At 49.7% G+C, this 15,088-nt stretch overlaps 6 protein-coding genes across 6 annotated transcripts; 2 read left to right on the top strand and 4 right to left on the bottom strand.

Moving 5' to 3' along the window:
* Positions 1-1,397: 1,397 nt before the first annotated feature.
* Positions 1,398-3,600, bottom strand: ACHE_11431S (putative C6 transcription factor; the record flags this gene model as incomplete). Its single annotated transcript, XM_043276000.1, has 4 exons — positions 1,398-1,660; positions 1,711-2,784; positions 2,840-3,381; positions 3,431-3,600. The coding sequence occupies 4 exons, from the start codon at positions 3,598-3,600 to the stop codon at positions 1,398-1,400; spliced, it is 2,049 nt and encodes a 682-aa protein (XP_043132551.1).
* Positions 3,601-3,863: 263 nt separating this feature from the next.
* ACHE_11430A (SDR family NAD(P)-dependent oxidoreductase) lies at positions 3,864-4,693 on the top strand (the record flags this gene model as incomplete). The annotated part of the gene is made up of 2 exons (XM_043275999.1): positions 3,864-3,956; positions 4,013-4,693. 2 exons carry the CDS (start codon positions 3,864-3,866, stop codon positions 4,691-4,693), a joined length of 774 nt encoding a protein of 257 aa, XP_043132550.1.
* Positions 4,694-5,154: 461 nt separating this feature from the next.
* On the bottom strand, positions 5,155-6,350 carry ACHE_11429S (NAD(P)-dependent alcohol dehydrogenase; the record flags this gene model as incomplete). The annotated part of the gene is made up of 3 exons (XM_043275997.1): positions 5,155-5,430; positions 5,492-6,024; positions 6,083-6,350. The coding sequence occupies 3 exons, from the start codon at positions 6,348-6,350 to the stop codon at positions 5,155-5,157; spliced, it is 1,077 nt and encodes a 358-aa protein (XP_043132549.1).
* A 561-nt stretch (positions 6,351-6,911) lies between these two features.
* ACHE_11428S (uncharacterized protein) lies at positions 6,912-8,590 on the bottom strand (the record flags this gene model as incomplete). The annotated part of the gene is made up of 3 exons (XM_043275996.1): positions 6,912-7,087; positions 7,143-7,187; positions 7,246-8,590. The coding sequence occupies 3 exons, from the start codon at positions 8,588-8,590 to the stop codon at positions 6,912-6,914; spliced, it is 1,566 nt and encodes a 521-aa protein (XP_043132548.1).
* Positions 8,591-10,522: 1,932 nt separating this feature from the next.
* On the bottom strand, positions 10,523-12,053 carry ACHE_11427S (amidohydrolase; the record flags this gene model as incomplete). The annotated part of the gene is made up of 3 exons (XM_043275995.1): positions 10,523-11,294; positions 11,367-11,611; positions 11,682-12,053. The coding sequence occupies 3 exons, from the start codon at positions 12,051-12,053 to the stop codon at positions 10,523-10,525; spliced, it is 1,389 nt and encodes a 462-aa protein (XP_043132547.1).
* Positions 12,054-12,780: 727 nt separating this feature from the next.
* Positions 12,781-14,943, top strand: ACHE_11426A (nucleobase:cation symporter-2 family protein; the record flags this gene model as incomplete). Its single annotated transcript, XM_043275994.1, has 6 exons — positions 12,781-13,199; positions 13,286-13,850; positions 13,934-14,250; positions 14,356-14,544; positions 14,597-14,722; positions 14,811-14,943. 6 exons carry the CDS (start codon positions 12,781-12,783, stop codon positions 14,941-14,943), a joined length of 1,749 nt encoding a protein of 582 aa, XP_043132546.1.
* Positions 14,944-15,088: the final 145 nt, after the last annotated feature.

The raw sequence follows: 15,088 nt of genomic DNA, 5'->3' as shown, positions 1-15,088 counted from the left end.
GATAGCCGTAGCTCTGTGCCCTGCGTCGAAGGAGGTACACTACGAGAAATCGACTGCCCTGATTGATAATCACATTCAACTGAATGGCGCAAACAGTTCGTGCATGCTGGCTTGACTTCGTCGCACTGACCAATCACATTGTCAATACGTGACTGTTCACCTTTGGGACATAGATACGTACCTTTACCCTGCGCCGCTTACAGGTATCACATCCAAGACGCGACTTTCGATGGGACCTACGTGAGGAGGCTGTCATGTATCGATTGGCGTGGCCATTCATGCTGGATTGGAAGGAAGGAAGAGAAGACGCAAAGAGGAAGTTCGAAGTCGTATTCGAGAAGAATATGTCCTCGCTAGGCCCCTATAGGGAGTCGCCGATCAGGGGCTCGTCGAGTAATTCTGGCTTCTAGAAAGATTCTTTTCTATTAACGGCGAAGATTCGGCGAAATTATTTGTATCCAAAAGAATAAGAATTGTAAAAATGAACAAGCTAAATCATTCTCGGCCACTCATATTGTAGGCTGAGGGCGCCCATATTCTCCACAGCGGAAACTAAGATGAATACGAAGACGAACTTCCCTTTTCGGCGAGAATCATAGTCTCAAGTTCTACTCGTGACTGACGGTCCCAGTAAAGGTATAAATTGCCCATTTGCCGCGATGTTATAGCATAGTATCCAATTATCCCTCTCATCCCGTCTACGCAATGGAGATAGAAAAGGAAAAGGTCTATCGAGCATGGCCGAGCGGCCCGCCAACATATCAACAGGCGACTTCCGAACACCTGCAAAGAATTACCCACAACAAGCGATGGAATTACTCGTTGTTTAGCTGCTTTGAACCCGGTTCACTTTGTAAGTCCCGATCACAACTTTATGAATATCCAAATTGAAATTGACATATTTCTTCAGGCCTTATGGGCTGCTGTCTCCCATGTATTACATTCGGAAAGACTCAAGCCAGGACCAGAAATCCAGAACTATCTGACTTTAGCCATTGCAACACTCAGGTAAGTGACGAGGACTATTACCGATTGAATACAGATCTGTCAGTCTGACAATCATTCAACTCTCAGTGTTCACTCTTTGCTTTCCTTGCTCTTCTTGGTTCGCAATGGATTATACAGACGGTCAAGCGAGGTGAAACTCGTGAACGTTTTGGTATTGAAGGTAGCTGCTGTGGCGACTGTTGTGTGTCTCTCTGTTGTTCCTGTTGCGCCGTAATCCAGGAGGAAAAAGAGGTGGAATTGCGAACTAGGCCTGAATTTACGGGATATCAAATGACCTCTGGAATGACGTATCCTTGAGACTGTCACTGCATGGGGAGTATAGTTCAGGAGATAGATGGCTTTCATTTCAGTATACAGAGAGACCCCTTATTGATCAATAATCATTGTAATTACCCAGGCATGCATGAGTTATTCTGCCGTTCGTCGGTACTATCAAAGAAGTTCTGTATCATCAAACCAGCTGTTGCATCTAGAAATTCTGCGTTAAAAGACCCCTGTGGGTAACCCGGTATACTCTGATCGAGACCCATAGAAAACGGATTGAAGTTCGCTTGATCGTCCGACGGTGCCCAGAGTGATCGAAACGGTGCCGGGATCTGCGTCGAAGTGTATGGAGTGAAATTACCCGGTGCGGCTAATCCATGCCCGTGTTCTATAATCGTTAGCTTGTTATATTATTGGTGGTTTGGGGGATGGACATACCAAGAACCGTCTGAAGCACATCTCTTGCTCGCAGAGCCATGTCATGTGAAGATCCCAAACTACCAAGGCAATCAACCGCGCGCTGAATATGACTCTTCCAACCCGGCGCGAGCGCATTCCCCGGCTCATAAATGTAGCAGGTCGCCTGTACGAAAGTAGCCGTGAGCAGCCAGCAGGTGGCGTACCAGGTCAGTCCGCGACGGCGGTTATCAGTTGACTCGAGGAATGCGCAAATAGATGTGACGCACTCGTCTGCCGCGGCAAGACAGGAAGCGATGGGGCCTGTGGATGTCGCGAGGTTGGATTTGGCAGCGATGCGTTGGAAGAGGAATGGACGGTTGATGACGATGCGGAGGTGGAAGGAGCGCCATAGGAGTACGCGACGCGGGATGTCGAAGCGTGGTTCAAGGGGGACGTCAAGGCTGAAGTGTGCTGGGAGCTCGTGGTACCATGCTGAGATGCGTTGTTCTAGAGCTGCGGCTTTCTGGTACGTGGGTAGGTGGTGCGTGAGCAGCTCGACCTGGACAGCGTTGGCGATCTTGGCGAGGTTGACCTGCGCAATCAGGCAGGATGTAATGGTTGGTCCTGTGCCGCATTCGGGAAGCGCGTCCATGTCGACTGCAAGGTCGTGGTCGTCCACGTTAGCGGGGAGATGGACGGTGACGCCGACCAGCGACACGGCCGGTCGCCCTAGGATAAGCTGGACGCCAGACACGAACACGAATAGCGTCCACCACACGCGTCTTCGAATCTCCATGGTGAATGGTGAGGTGCTTGGCATGCCGAATTCACGATGCAGTCCAATGGCAAGCGCCATGCTGAATCCGATTCCGATCAATATGAAGCCCGCGTTTGGCTTGTTGCGTTTCTGCAGGTAGTTAGCCATTAGGACTATCCCCTGCACATAGCTCAGGGACCCTTTCTCCAGCACGTCCATTGATAGGTGCTTTCGGGCTTCTTTAAAGTACGGAACATCGACTTTGGTTGCGTTGGAGTCTCCGACAAAGGCCCCGATTGCAAGGACGATATTGTATAGTAGTGGCCATGATCCATCACGGGGTTTGGCCAATGCGCCTGTCGTTGTTAGAACACTATCTTCTAACGGGAGTACAAAAGGGTGGTGGTGTACCTGAAACACGTGCTCGGAATGTCCCTTCGTGCAAAATAGGGTACGCAGGATGATAATACTCAAAGTAGTCATCCAAGTACCGATTAATCTCAGCCCGCCTCCGCTGCACCGCAGCAGCAGACGTATCATCTTCCTCATCATCCAGCGAAGATCCCGGAGTAAAGCTACTCAGCGGCAAATACAACGGAAGCGACTGCAGAAACTTCAGCGCCGCAACCCCGGACTGTGGGCCCGTATAGCCGGCCTTGTGCGGATCGACAGTCAGGAACCCCATGCCATCGGTGGAGTTGTCAAAGTCCTGCGACTCGTCGAACTCGTAGTCCTCGGCATTGCTGTGCTCTGCGAAGCTGGTCGGAGGTTGCTCCGTCGAGTGAGTAACGTCGTTATGGTGCTTTTGCCGCTTTTGGTCGGCTGGAACGGGATCGTTGCTGTCATTTTGCAGGCGGATTGTTTGTAGCGCTTCCTGGAGATCGACTGATGGGAGGTAGACGGCCCATGCCCGCTCCATGTCTGCCTTCACGCGTTCCAGCTCATGAAGACGTCTGTTTTTGATAAGCATATTACATCAAAATGCTACGAGTCAGGTACTACCTCTGTAAAGTTGACAGTCTCTGAGAAGGCGAGGAATACCGGCAAAGTTTGATATCTCGCTTGCAGTTGGAGCAATTCTCATCGCCGGAGCAGCGGATCTTGCGCCGCTTGCACTCATCGCAGGCATACGACCTGCGCAGAACGTGTCTTGTGCGTTGTACGTCCGTCATTTTTGCTGCATTGAATTGTTTGATGGAGAGAAAAACTTGGAGAATGCGATTTCGGTAGATGCGGGGCTAGCGCCGAGAGTCGCCACGGAGAAATTGCGGGGATTTAGCCCTAACAGCTGCTCGGAGCTAGCTCCGGCGGCGGTCCACTTCCTAGTTCGCTAGATGTTCGGTCATAAACTACGAATGATCCAGCAATAAATTGACCAGCTGCGCTCCACTGTACCTGTGCATCTGAACATACCATACCCCTGTATACTACCGTCATGTCTCTGCAAGGCAAAGTCGCCATTGTCACCGGAGGCGCCCGCGGAATCGGCGCTGGTATCGTCCGCAGCCTAAGCCAAGAAGGCGCAAAGGTATGACGCAATGCTATCTCAAAGTCGTCTGTAACTCATTCTAACTAATATTTCAGGTCGCATTTAACTACGTCTCTCCCTCCTCCCGCACCGCCGCAGACGCACTCGTAACCTCACTTCGCAATGACAACAAAGAAGCCATCTCAATCCAAGCCGATATGGCCGACACGAACGCCCCCAGCACCATCATCAAAGCCACATTAGACGCCTTCCAAACCGACACAATCGACATCCTCGTCAACAACGCCGGCGTAGGCGACAACAGACCGCTCGAGGATGTCACGCTAGACGCATACACCCGCATGATGGACGTTAACGTCCGCGCCGTGATCTTCATGACACAAGCCGTCCTGCCCTATCTCCCCAAGCCTCGCGGCGGCCGCATCGTCAATCTCTCCTCCATCTCCGCGCGCGGCGGATACCCCACGCAGTCGGTGTACGCGGCCAGTAAAGCTGCCGTCGAGGGTCTCACTCGCGTTTGGGCTACTGAACTTGGTCATAGCTACGGTGTTACCGTGAATGCTGTGAACCCGGGTCCTGTGGATACGGATATGTACCAGGCAGCTGGGCCGGTGCATTTGGCGAGGATGGAGGAACAAAATAAGAAGGTTCCGGCGGGGCAGAGGTGTGGAACGGTGGAGGATATTGGGGATATTGTGCTTTTCTTGTCGCAAGAGAGGTCGAGGTGGGTTACGGGGGATGTTATTTGTGCTAATGGGGGCATGTTGTATACTTGAGATAGAATAGATATGAACGCAGTGGAATAGGGTACATTGAGGTTAGGTTGTTAGTTCCCTGATCTCTATTCTAGAGACGTGTTCTCCAATACATAAATCATCAAGGACATATATATCGACATATATATCGACGGTCATATAGAAGCTGAACGAACAAGGTTGCGTTGTCTCGACAGTGTTATATCGCGGGACCTACCCAAATCGGAGACGGTGCTGTTTCTCGTTATATCAACTATTATCCTTGATATATTCGTCCAAGTACACTGAAAGAAATTTGGTTGGGTCTTCCAACTCAGTACCGGAATAAATCAAAGAGAGAGCGAGTATGATTTCACCCAAAACTTGGCCAATGTTGAGGGTAGCTTCAATATATAGAATCGAAAATCCTCTCATGAATATTCATATTAGAACTTTAAGCAAAGATAGGAAGTTGACTTCTTATCTTTGCTTAAGTTATCTATCTAGTCATCCAAAATCTGCACCTTAATCGCCCCAGACCCAGGGTTACTCGCCGTGTCAAACGCCTTCAGCCCGTCCTCCAACTTGAACCGATGAGACACCAGCGGCTTGAGGTCAATTATTCCAGCTGCCGCCAGAGCGATCGACTTGGGATAGATGTCGTGGTAGCGGTACTGAAACTTCAAATCAATCTCATTGGCCGACATGTGCATGAAGGGGATGTTCTGGAAGTCCTTCCCGACGCCGATAACGAAGACTGTACCTCCGAAGCGGGTTGCCTGAACAATTGAGTTAGCGGCTGATGCCGAATTTGCTAGAGCACGGCTAATGAAAACTTACGTAAATACCAGCATGCACACTGCTCTCGACACCCGTGCATTCCAGCACAAGCTTCGCCTCTTGTCCGAGTTCCTGCACAATCCGCTGCCCGAGCGCTTGCGAACTCTCCTCCTTGGACACGGTCACCGGTCGCACACGCGGTACCAGCTCCTTAGCCTTCGTAAGGCGGTTCTGATCAATATCGGTGATGACAATAGGCTCCGCGCCAGCCGCGCTTGCAGCCAGCAGCGTAACAAGACCAATTGGCCCAGCACCGCAGATAACCACAGGGTCCGCCAGTCGGAGTCCCGAGCGATCAATTCCGGCAAGCGCGACGGTCAGAGGTTCCAGCAAGGCACCCTCCTCGAAGGTGATGTGGTCGGGGATGCGGTGCAGCCAGGCCTCCGGATGGGCGTGGTACCGGCGCAGGGTACCATGGTGTGGGGGTGTTGAAAAGAAGATGACGTCGGGACAGGCGTGGTACCGGCCTGTGCGGCAGAAGTCGCAGGTTGGTTTTGAGCAGGGGACGCCACATTCCATAGCCACGCGATCGCCTTTACATATGTGTTAGTATGGCTCGGAAAGACATGTGTAAGGTGGGGGATGTCTCACCTGGCTTGAAGCGCGTCACTTCTTCGCCTACCTGTAGTACCACACCGGCACTCTCATGTCCCAATCCATTATCATCAGTCACGATCATAGGTCCGATGTGTCCATGCTTCCAGAAGTGGACGTCAGAGCCGCAGATTCCCGTCGCGCGAACGTGCACCAGGCACTCGTCGGGACGAAGCTTGGGGATTTCGCATTCCACAACTCGTAAGTCATGGTTGGGGTTTGTCTGAATGGCAAGGTTTTGGGGCTTTTGTTGGATGACGGTCATTTCGCCAGTATGTTTCTTTCGAGTTGTTGAATGATGGGATAACACTCCGTACTGCGAGGGATACTTATACCGTTGGATATGATAGATTCGGGTCAGATTTCTCACGGGCATACTGCCGAGCTCGCTGAGGTCAAGTGAGTAGTTCAGGTACAATTCAGGAACATCCAGGTTTGGTTGGATCAAGCTGCCGGGGTTACCCCATGCGTGTAGTAGAATGTGGAGGAATCCTTCGGAGAAGTCACCGAGTCAATCTCCGCACTTTATCATACTTTGTCAGGTACGGTTCCGAGGTTTTTTGACGACAGCGACACATCATTGCAATTGAGTTCGGAAAGTCGTCCGTGATCTGAAGACGGCTCCGTAGGGGTCCCTTGAATATCTTTTTTGAGATTGTCGGGGGTTAGAGCTCCGTTATTCTCGTTATTCTGGATATTTCCATGAAAGAGGATTCTGCTAACACCCAATTGTCCAAAACTAGTCATACAACCGACCATTCCACCCCCTAATGCTACCGCTACATATCACAACTAACTACTACATGACCTGCAAGAATACAGTCCTTCAGACCTCCGAGTTTCGACGAGAATTAGCTCGCGACGCAGCTGCAGATCGAATCTCAGTCTGCATTTCCGCCCTCCTACCCATCAGTTGCTGCGCGAACGGTGACCGCTTGCGGAGAACTGGCCCATAGAAGTAAATCACATATACCGTAGCGACGAGGAGCACTGATATGCAGACTGGATCCAACATGGTTAGCCGAAGTACACAAATAACAGACACAAGGTGACTTACATAGAATGGTAGACGCATACTCCAGGTGATACTTTCCTCCGATGTCTAGGACCTGTTGTCAGCAAAAGAAAATACGATTAAAAAATAATGCAAGGCAACAAACTCTGATAAAATGGCGTCGCAGGAACAGTCAGAACACCCGCCAGAAAGTCCCTTGCGAAGCCATTCCCTCCCGTAGCAGATGCAGAATACGGACCGTAAGCGCAAATCATATAGTCGATCGTAGCCATGAAGATACTGAAGTTCGCAATGCCCACTAGCGCTGAGAAGAACATCGTTCCGATCCAATGCGTTTGCGGGAGAGAAGTCCACGCAAATCCGATCAGTCCAATGGGGAGGCAGGGTGCTGCGTAGAGGAGGATCCAAAGACGTGATTCGTATTGTGCTCGTTCATCATCCGGTTTTGTCTGACGCTCGTGAATATTGCGGCAGATGACGGGTATAAAGATTATCCAGGTGATTATGTATCCTACTATAATAGGAATGAAAGATAGACCGACGGCCACAGTGCTGAAGTGCCATTGCTCGTAAACGAGGGCGAAGGATTGAATGAAGATAAATATCAGGGCATCTGTGAAACCGCTGAGCAGAGATAGGGCCGCAACAATTGGCTCAGTGAGAAACATGCGAAAAGGCCGGACCCAGGTTGTCAGGATCTCCCGTGCCGAGAACCGATCTTTGAAAGATACGACCTCGCCAGGGCCGTAAACGTTTTTGCCCTTTGCACGTCGGTGTCTCGCAACCCGGTCAACTAGTATCGATGTCCTGGTCTCTGGCACCAAGACCAGATGTGCGAGTTGAACGAAACCACCGAATATGAGCTGGATCCAAATATTCCACCTCCAAGGAAGGTAAGCCTCCACAAATCCCCCAACAACAGGGCCGAGAACAGAGCCTCCCACGGAGGAAAACACCACGCATGCCACTGCATATTGCTGATCGTCCGCCTCCCAGAGATCCGCAATCATTCCCAATGTCACAGATCCCCCAGCTGTACATATACCACCCAAAGCCCGTCCAACCATAATCGTCGCAAAGTTCGGGGCAATCCCAACCGGAATCTGCCAGATATTCACGAGGAACAAGCTCAGCTGCAGAATGGGCTTTCGTCCCAGCTCCTCACTCCAGGGAGCCCAGAGCTCACACCCAAATGCATATAGGATGAGAAATATCATAGCTCCGCAGCGTGCCGCTTGCTTGCTCACGTTGAACTCCTCTGAGATACCAGATACAGCGTTGGAGTAAAGACTGGTGTTGAAGTTCATGGATGTTTGAACGAGGAAAATGACGGTAATGATTGTCCATTTCTTGACGCTGGGGAACGAGTAGCCTAGGTCTGAGTAACAGTCTGCTTCGGTGAGGATTTGAGGGTTGGATGCGATTTCGATCTGGTCGTAGGTGCCGTCCTGGGGCAAGGCATCTTTACCGTTGGTTGTTGGAGGACTCATTGTTGTATCGGATTGGGATGGCATTTTCTTCGCTGTCATACAAAGCTTTGGTTTGGAAGAAGGGGAATAATACTTGGAGAGAAACCAAACAAGACCTGAGAAACATAAGGAGATAGAACCGTATGCGGAATGTGAGGCGTACTTTATAGTACCCCACAACCCCGGACAATTCTATGACACGTTTAGAAATATCTGCGGGGATTTGCTATGATTCAAAGCTCTCAGATATACGGGGTGACTGTCACACTTGGCATTTATGCTGGGCATGTTTGGCTATGCCTCTCAATCCACCTTACTTGCCACCAATCCCAGCTTACAGCGCGAGTTGGGCTTACAATAGGGCTTTCAAGAGAATAGGAATTGTTTGATGCCAGTGACCCCGTGGAAAGGAAAAATCCCCATGGGGAATATTTGACAGTCGTTGCCGTGGAATGGCATGACAGTACCAGAGCTGCTTGATAACCTCGGGCAGGACATTACTGAGTAGTGCGCTCTTCTATGTTCCAGTTTTTTGCACAAGCTCGGATGTTGATCGACCGAATTCACTCGGGGCGGACAGACTCCGTGGCACCTTAGCCATTCTCGGTGGAATCGCCGTGATTGGTTGGGTATAGCTCTGTTCATTATTTGCATAAGGGTTATGCATCCATTGAGTGAATCATTTACTGAGCCCTACCTTTCACTAGTATCCTATTTTTTTGTCTCTCGGTCTTGCAGCGTCAACTAAACAAAATTCGAGTGTTTGATGTTTTTAACCTGTATATTAACCTTTCTAACAATAATCTAGTACATACGACCATAGGGTGTAGAAAACAGGGCTTCCCATCTTCTCAGCCGTACTTAAGCCACATGTTAAGCTCAGTCAACCATCATTTTTGCCCTTTTATTGTTGCTGCTCTAAAGGTGATGACTGGGTCAGCACTAGTTGGGTGCAGGTAATTGAGGTGATGCCTACCATGTCAAAAGCTGTGAGTGACTCTTTTCAATCCAACAAAGACATCATTTACTGACACGTTAAAAGCTCCGAGAATCAAACCTCCGCATAGATTAATGGGCCGTCATAATCGGCCCAGGGAGAGCAGCCAGCCACATGGGCGTTCAAATTACCAATGCGATGGGGCCTCCGGGTCATCAGCATCAATACAGGCAAGTAAAAGGAGAAACTCTGCCGCCATCTTGGCCGTAAAGCATTCAATGACCACATCAAGGTCCATGATCTACTCAAAACTGTTCACAACATAGCAGATGGAAAGGGGGCACATGGAGTGATAGTAGTTGCATTGTCTGCAGCTGCATATTGAATTGCACCTAGCATGGTTCCTGTGGGGGGAGTTGGGGTTTATGTTGGGAATGTCTGCATCTGGAACAGTGGTTGCTGGTAATGATCCTATGTATTTGATTCTGAATAACTCAAGGTGGTTGAGCCTCTGACAGAGTCACAGAGGGATATGGGTGATGCTCTGTCAATGGCTGTGTGGAGTTGTTGAAGCCAATATATGAGCCTTTTATTATATAGCAGCTTTTGTATGCTGCGAATCAGTTGCGACAGGGGAAGACTCAAGGGCGGTGCGTGCTGGATTTCAATACATAGACATCATGGTCGACAGTAATGAGATTTTCGAATAAATATTCGTTTGCCCTAAGATTTCGTTCTCCCCTGCCTGAGCCTGCACCTTAACATGTGACAGAAAGGGAATCAGGCCCTGGGATTTTCCGTGCTCCATAAGGTTTGTTTGAGACCGACAGCGTCGGTTTCTTGCGATACACCACCTCCAATTTCTGACATCCCGCGGATCTCGGCGAGCAAGAGAAATCGCATAGAGTGTGCTGGACAATTGTTGAGTTTTCTTTGTGTGCGTCCACCTATCGCTTAACCTTTATGATAAACTAAGTCGGGAGCTGTAGGGGTGTTGTCACAGTCATCATCACCAATCACTCCACCGGCCATCGCCCTTTCGTCTTTTCAGTTAAGCCAGCTCGTTCCACCACCTCTCGACTTCTTTTCTTTGCTTCCTCCACGATTTCTGTCTCATCCATGGTTAACAGCTCGCCATCCTTGACCAGCATGCGTCCATCGACAACCACGACATCTACATCTCTCCCTGTCGCTGTATATACAATTGCGCTGACAGCATTGAACCAAGGCTGGGAGTGAATCCCACGCATGTCAATTGCCACAAAATCAGCTTTCTTCCCAATCTCGAGACTACCAATACGGTCGTCCAAGCCCAGCGCCTTTGCGCCATTGATGGTGGCCATCTCGAGAACGGACTCTGCTGGGATGGCCGTCGGGTCATACGAGGTACTCTTGTGAATAATAGCGGCTAGTTTCATTTCCTGCAGCAAGTCGCAGGTATTATTGCATGGTGCACCGTCTGTTCCCAGGCTAATGTTGACGTTTGCCTTCTGGAGGTCCGGAACACGACAGATGCCTGAGGCCAGTTTCGCATTTGATGTCGGACAGTGGGCAACATGTGTGCCGGACGCTGAGAGACGCTGAATATCGAAATCATCCAAGTGAACCATATGAGCGAGCACAGTGGATGGGGAGAGGAGTCCGACGGATTCGCAATAGGACATGGGCGTGTGTGAGACAGAACTGAGAAATTCTCGGTCAGCTCTGACCTCGGCGCAGTGCATTGTGATCGGGATTCCCTTGGAATGCGAAAGTGTAGTCATTTCCCGGTAGAGCGCTTCTGATACCCTATTACGAGGGAGAAGAAAACGTCAGTCATTGATCTGCACTGTTAAATGGACATGTCCGCATTGCATTCACCCTCCTGGCGTTCTGGCCCCAAACCACACACGGATACGATCGTCCGCCTTGCCATTCCATTTTTCCCACATGCGGAGAGTGCCTAGCAATGACGTTTCCCGATTCTCGGCCAGTCCTGGATGCATTGCCCAGGCGTCGTCCTTGGCGTATCGTGCTATGTCCATGACAATTTTGCCCAGACAGCCACGGATTCCGCTCTCTTCCACAGCTCGACAAAGCCCATCAAATCCGTATCGGTCGGCGAACTGAAGATGTGGAATCGTTCCGTCAGGGTCTAACTGTCACTCCGTCTCCGATACATGGGATGGAACCTACCATGCTCTCTAAGAAACACGTAGTGCCTGACTTCAACATCTCCCCGATGCTCAAACGCGCGGCGGCATATCCATCTGCTTCGGTGAAGTTACCCTGTAGCACCCAGATTCTCTCACAGAGCCACGAGACAAGTTCAAGATCATCCGCCGTCCCTCGCAGCAATGTTTGCGCCGTGTGCATGTGCGTTGAAATGAGACCGGGTATGACAATGCGGCCACTGAGGTCATATTCCTTTTCCCCGGGATATTTTACCCTCAATTGATCCGTCTTACCCAAATCAGCGATTTTGTCGTTCTCTAGGCGAAGTGCTCCATCGCCAATAACTCGTCGTGATGGATCGACCGTGACGATAGTTGCGTTTGTGTACAACATAGTTGGATTCAATATATCAAAATACTCGTAGCATAACAACCAAGAACTAAGATAGGACCCCTAGATATGGAGTCTTCTCAGACGCTTAACGGCACACTGATTTCGAATACATCTTTTTGCAGGCAGCGGAGAACGCCGATATCCGGGGGCGGGCCCACGTTCAGTTCTGGTGATAAGATATTGCGAAAACGGCGGGTGGCCCTTTTAACAGCTTTTTTATCTAATTCAATTAATTGCATAATGTGGTTATCCCACATGCCTGACAAATGGCGAATGAATCCAGATCCATCGAGTCAGTATCCCACAACTTCGGCGATTAGCGATGGCGGGCGTTCTATATTGAGGTCATCAGCTCGAGGCAAAGTCACATAGGTCGGAGCCGAGCGTTGAAGAAGAGCTCTGAAGCTCAATTCGAACTGCACTACATGTAATGATGAACCTGCCAGCCAGCTATCATAATGGCAACAATGACGCGTTGCATCAAAATCCCGAAACATGGTGGATCTAATTTGAAGATGGCGTCTATCTTATCACAGAACATGCCGGTTCACTGAAAAAGTAGATAGGTGCAATGCTAGAGAGAAGAAGCCTGGATAGTTGTTACATCACACAGTTTTCAAATACAAAACATGATTCAAGCCTGGGACTTACAGTTAGCCCATTATCTTCCATTTGCACATATTTCTTCTTGTCAGTCAACCAAACCCAATCCGCCTTGACAACAACCATGAGCATTTCTGTACATTCCACGGGTGAGCCTGACACCGTTGGGCCTTATCCCCATCCGCGAAAAACCATCCGTCAACGCCTAGAGTCACTTCGCCGTGCCTTCACCACCAGAGATGGACTAATCGGCGACTATGACTACGCCTCCCTCTTTCGTCCCGAAATTCCATTTGTTAAGCGCACTCCACGGGCAATGCCTTTCTTCGGACTCAATGACCCAATTCCTGTTTTGCTAGCCGTGATCCTAGGTGTGCAGCATGCCCTCGCCCTGCTAGGTGGCCTTATTAGCCCGCCTAAGATTCTCTCTAGTAGTATGAACCTCGACACTATACAGAGCCAGTACCTGGTATCCACGGCTTTGATAGTCTCTGGCATTCTTTCTATGGTCCAGATCATTCGGTTTCGCATTTACAACACACCGTATGTGGCTCAGACAATTATCTTCCCCCCAACCGTTCTTCCTCAACCGTGCACCCGATTCTCAGCGACTGATAAGTTGATAATAGGTATTATATCGGTACCGGCGTTATATCAATGGTCGGAGTGTCCTTTTCTATCATCACTGTCGCTTCTAAAGGCGTCAATCAGATGTACGAGAATGGTTTTTGTCCGACGGCTGATGATGGCACCAAACTTCCCTGCCCCGATGCATACGGCGCTTTTCTCGGAACGTCCGCTTGCTGCGCGCTCATTGAGGTCCTTCTTTCATTCATTCCCCCGGCTGCAATAAAGAAAATTTTCCCACCGATTGTCACGGGTCCGACTATCATGTTGATCGGTACCTCCCTGCTGCAAACTGGTTTTGAACAGTGGGCTGGCGGGTCCAGTGACTGCATGTCCCGCCCTGAATCTGGACAATATGTCTTGTGCCCCAGTGTGGACGCACCTCACGCGCTTCCATGGGGAAGTGCCGAGTTCGTTGGGCTCGGCTTTTTGGTATTCGTGACCATTTTAATATGCGAAAGGTTCGGGGCGCCCATAATGAAGTCCTGTGCTGTGATTATTGGTTTGCTTATCGGTTGCATTGTTGCTGCTGCCTGCGGATATTTCGATGGAACCGAAATTTCAGAGGTTGGTTTGTGGACCTCTCATGACATTGTGAAACTTGATTTTGCCCCTCCCAAATTGCTGACGTCTTGAACCGTCTTATGCAGGCTCCGGTAGCCTCATTCATCTGGGTCCATACGTTTAAGCTTCAGGTCTACGGGCCGTTAGTGTTGCCGTTACTTGCTGTTTTCATCCTTTGCGCCTGCGAAGCCGTGGGCGACGTGACCGCCACCTGTGATGTCTCGCGACTCGAAGTTGAGGGCAAGGTTTTCAATTCCCGTATCCAGGGTTGTATGCTATCCGACGGTCTCGGTTGCATCTTTGCAGCTTTAGGCACCATGACACCGATGACGACCTTTGCCCAGAACAACGGTGTCATTGCGCTGACCCGATGTGCCAATCGAGCTGCTGGCTTCTGCTGCTGGTATGAGCTGTTCTCCCTCTGCCCGTGCTCTTCAAAAACAGCACTGATTGTTGCAATCAAACGTTTTGCTGACCTTTTTCTTTCTTTCTTTCTTTTTTTCTTAAGCCTCTTCTTGATAATTGCCGGCATTTTTGCCAAATTTGCCGCTGCCATTGTAGCAATACCCGACCCGGTTATGGGAGGCATGACAACGTTCCTCTTCTCCTCAGTCTTGGTCAGTGGCCTTGCCATTGTGGCAAAAATTCCGTTTAACCGTCGCAACCGCTTTATTCTCACGGCTTCCTTAGCATTAGGGTAAGTACAGGCATCCTTGCGAAATCCAACCTTGTATACTAGCAAATGTCAGATATGGAGCAACGCTTGTGCCGTCCTGGTTTTCTTATGTTTTTCATGAAACAGATAACAGGAGTCTTCAAGGACTTTTTGATGCCATCGTTCTTGTCCTGGAAACTGGCTTTGCCGTTACAGCTTTGTACGTTTTCTTTCTCTTCCATTTTTCTCCTGCCAAGCATGCATCATGCTTCTTTCTTTTTCAAGTCCCTGACCGTACCCTTGAACAGTGTGGCAATGATCCTGCATAACATCATGCCCGACGAGATCATGGATACATTCACTGTGGATGTGGTTGATGGCCACGCACCTGCAGAGAGCAGTACCAGAGCTTATCAGCTGGAGCAGATGGGTGGTAAATAAATGAGGAAGAGTTTGTGTAGTCAATCCATCAAAGTTCCTCGCATGGCTAGCACTTGATCTATTCTAGATTCTGTTTCGTAGATGATGGGATATGGATAGAGAACGCTCATTGTGTTGTTGTGGCAAAAAAAAAAAAAAAAGAAGC

This window comes from Aspergillus chevalieri, chromosome 1 (genome assembly GCF_016861735.1).
Source record: "Aspergillus chevalieri M1 DNA, chromosome 1, nearly complete sequence".
Lineage (NCBI taxonomy): Eukaryota > Fungi > Ascomycota > Eurotiomycetes > Eurotiales > Aspergillaceae > Aspergillus > Aspergillus chevalieri.
This window is presented reverse-complemented; position numbering and strand designations above follow the sequence as displayed.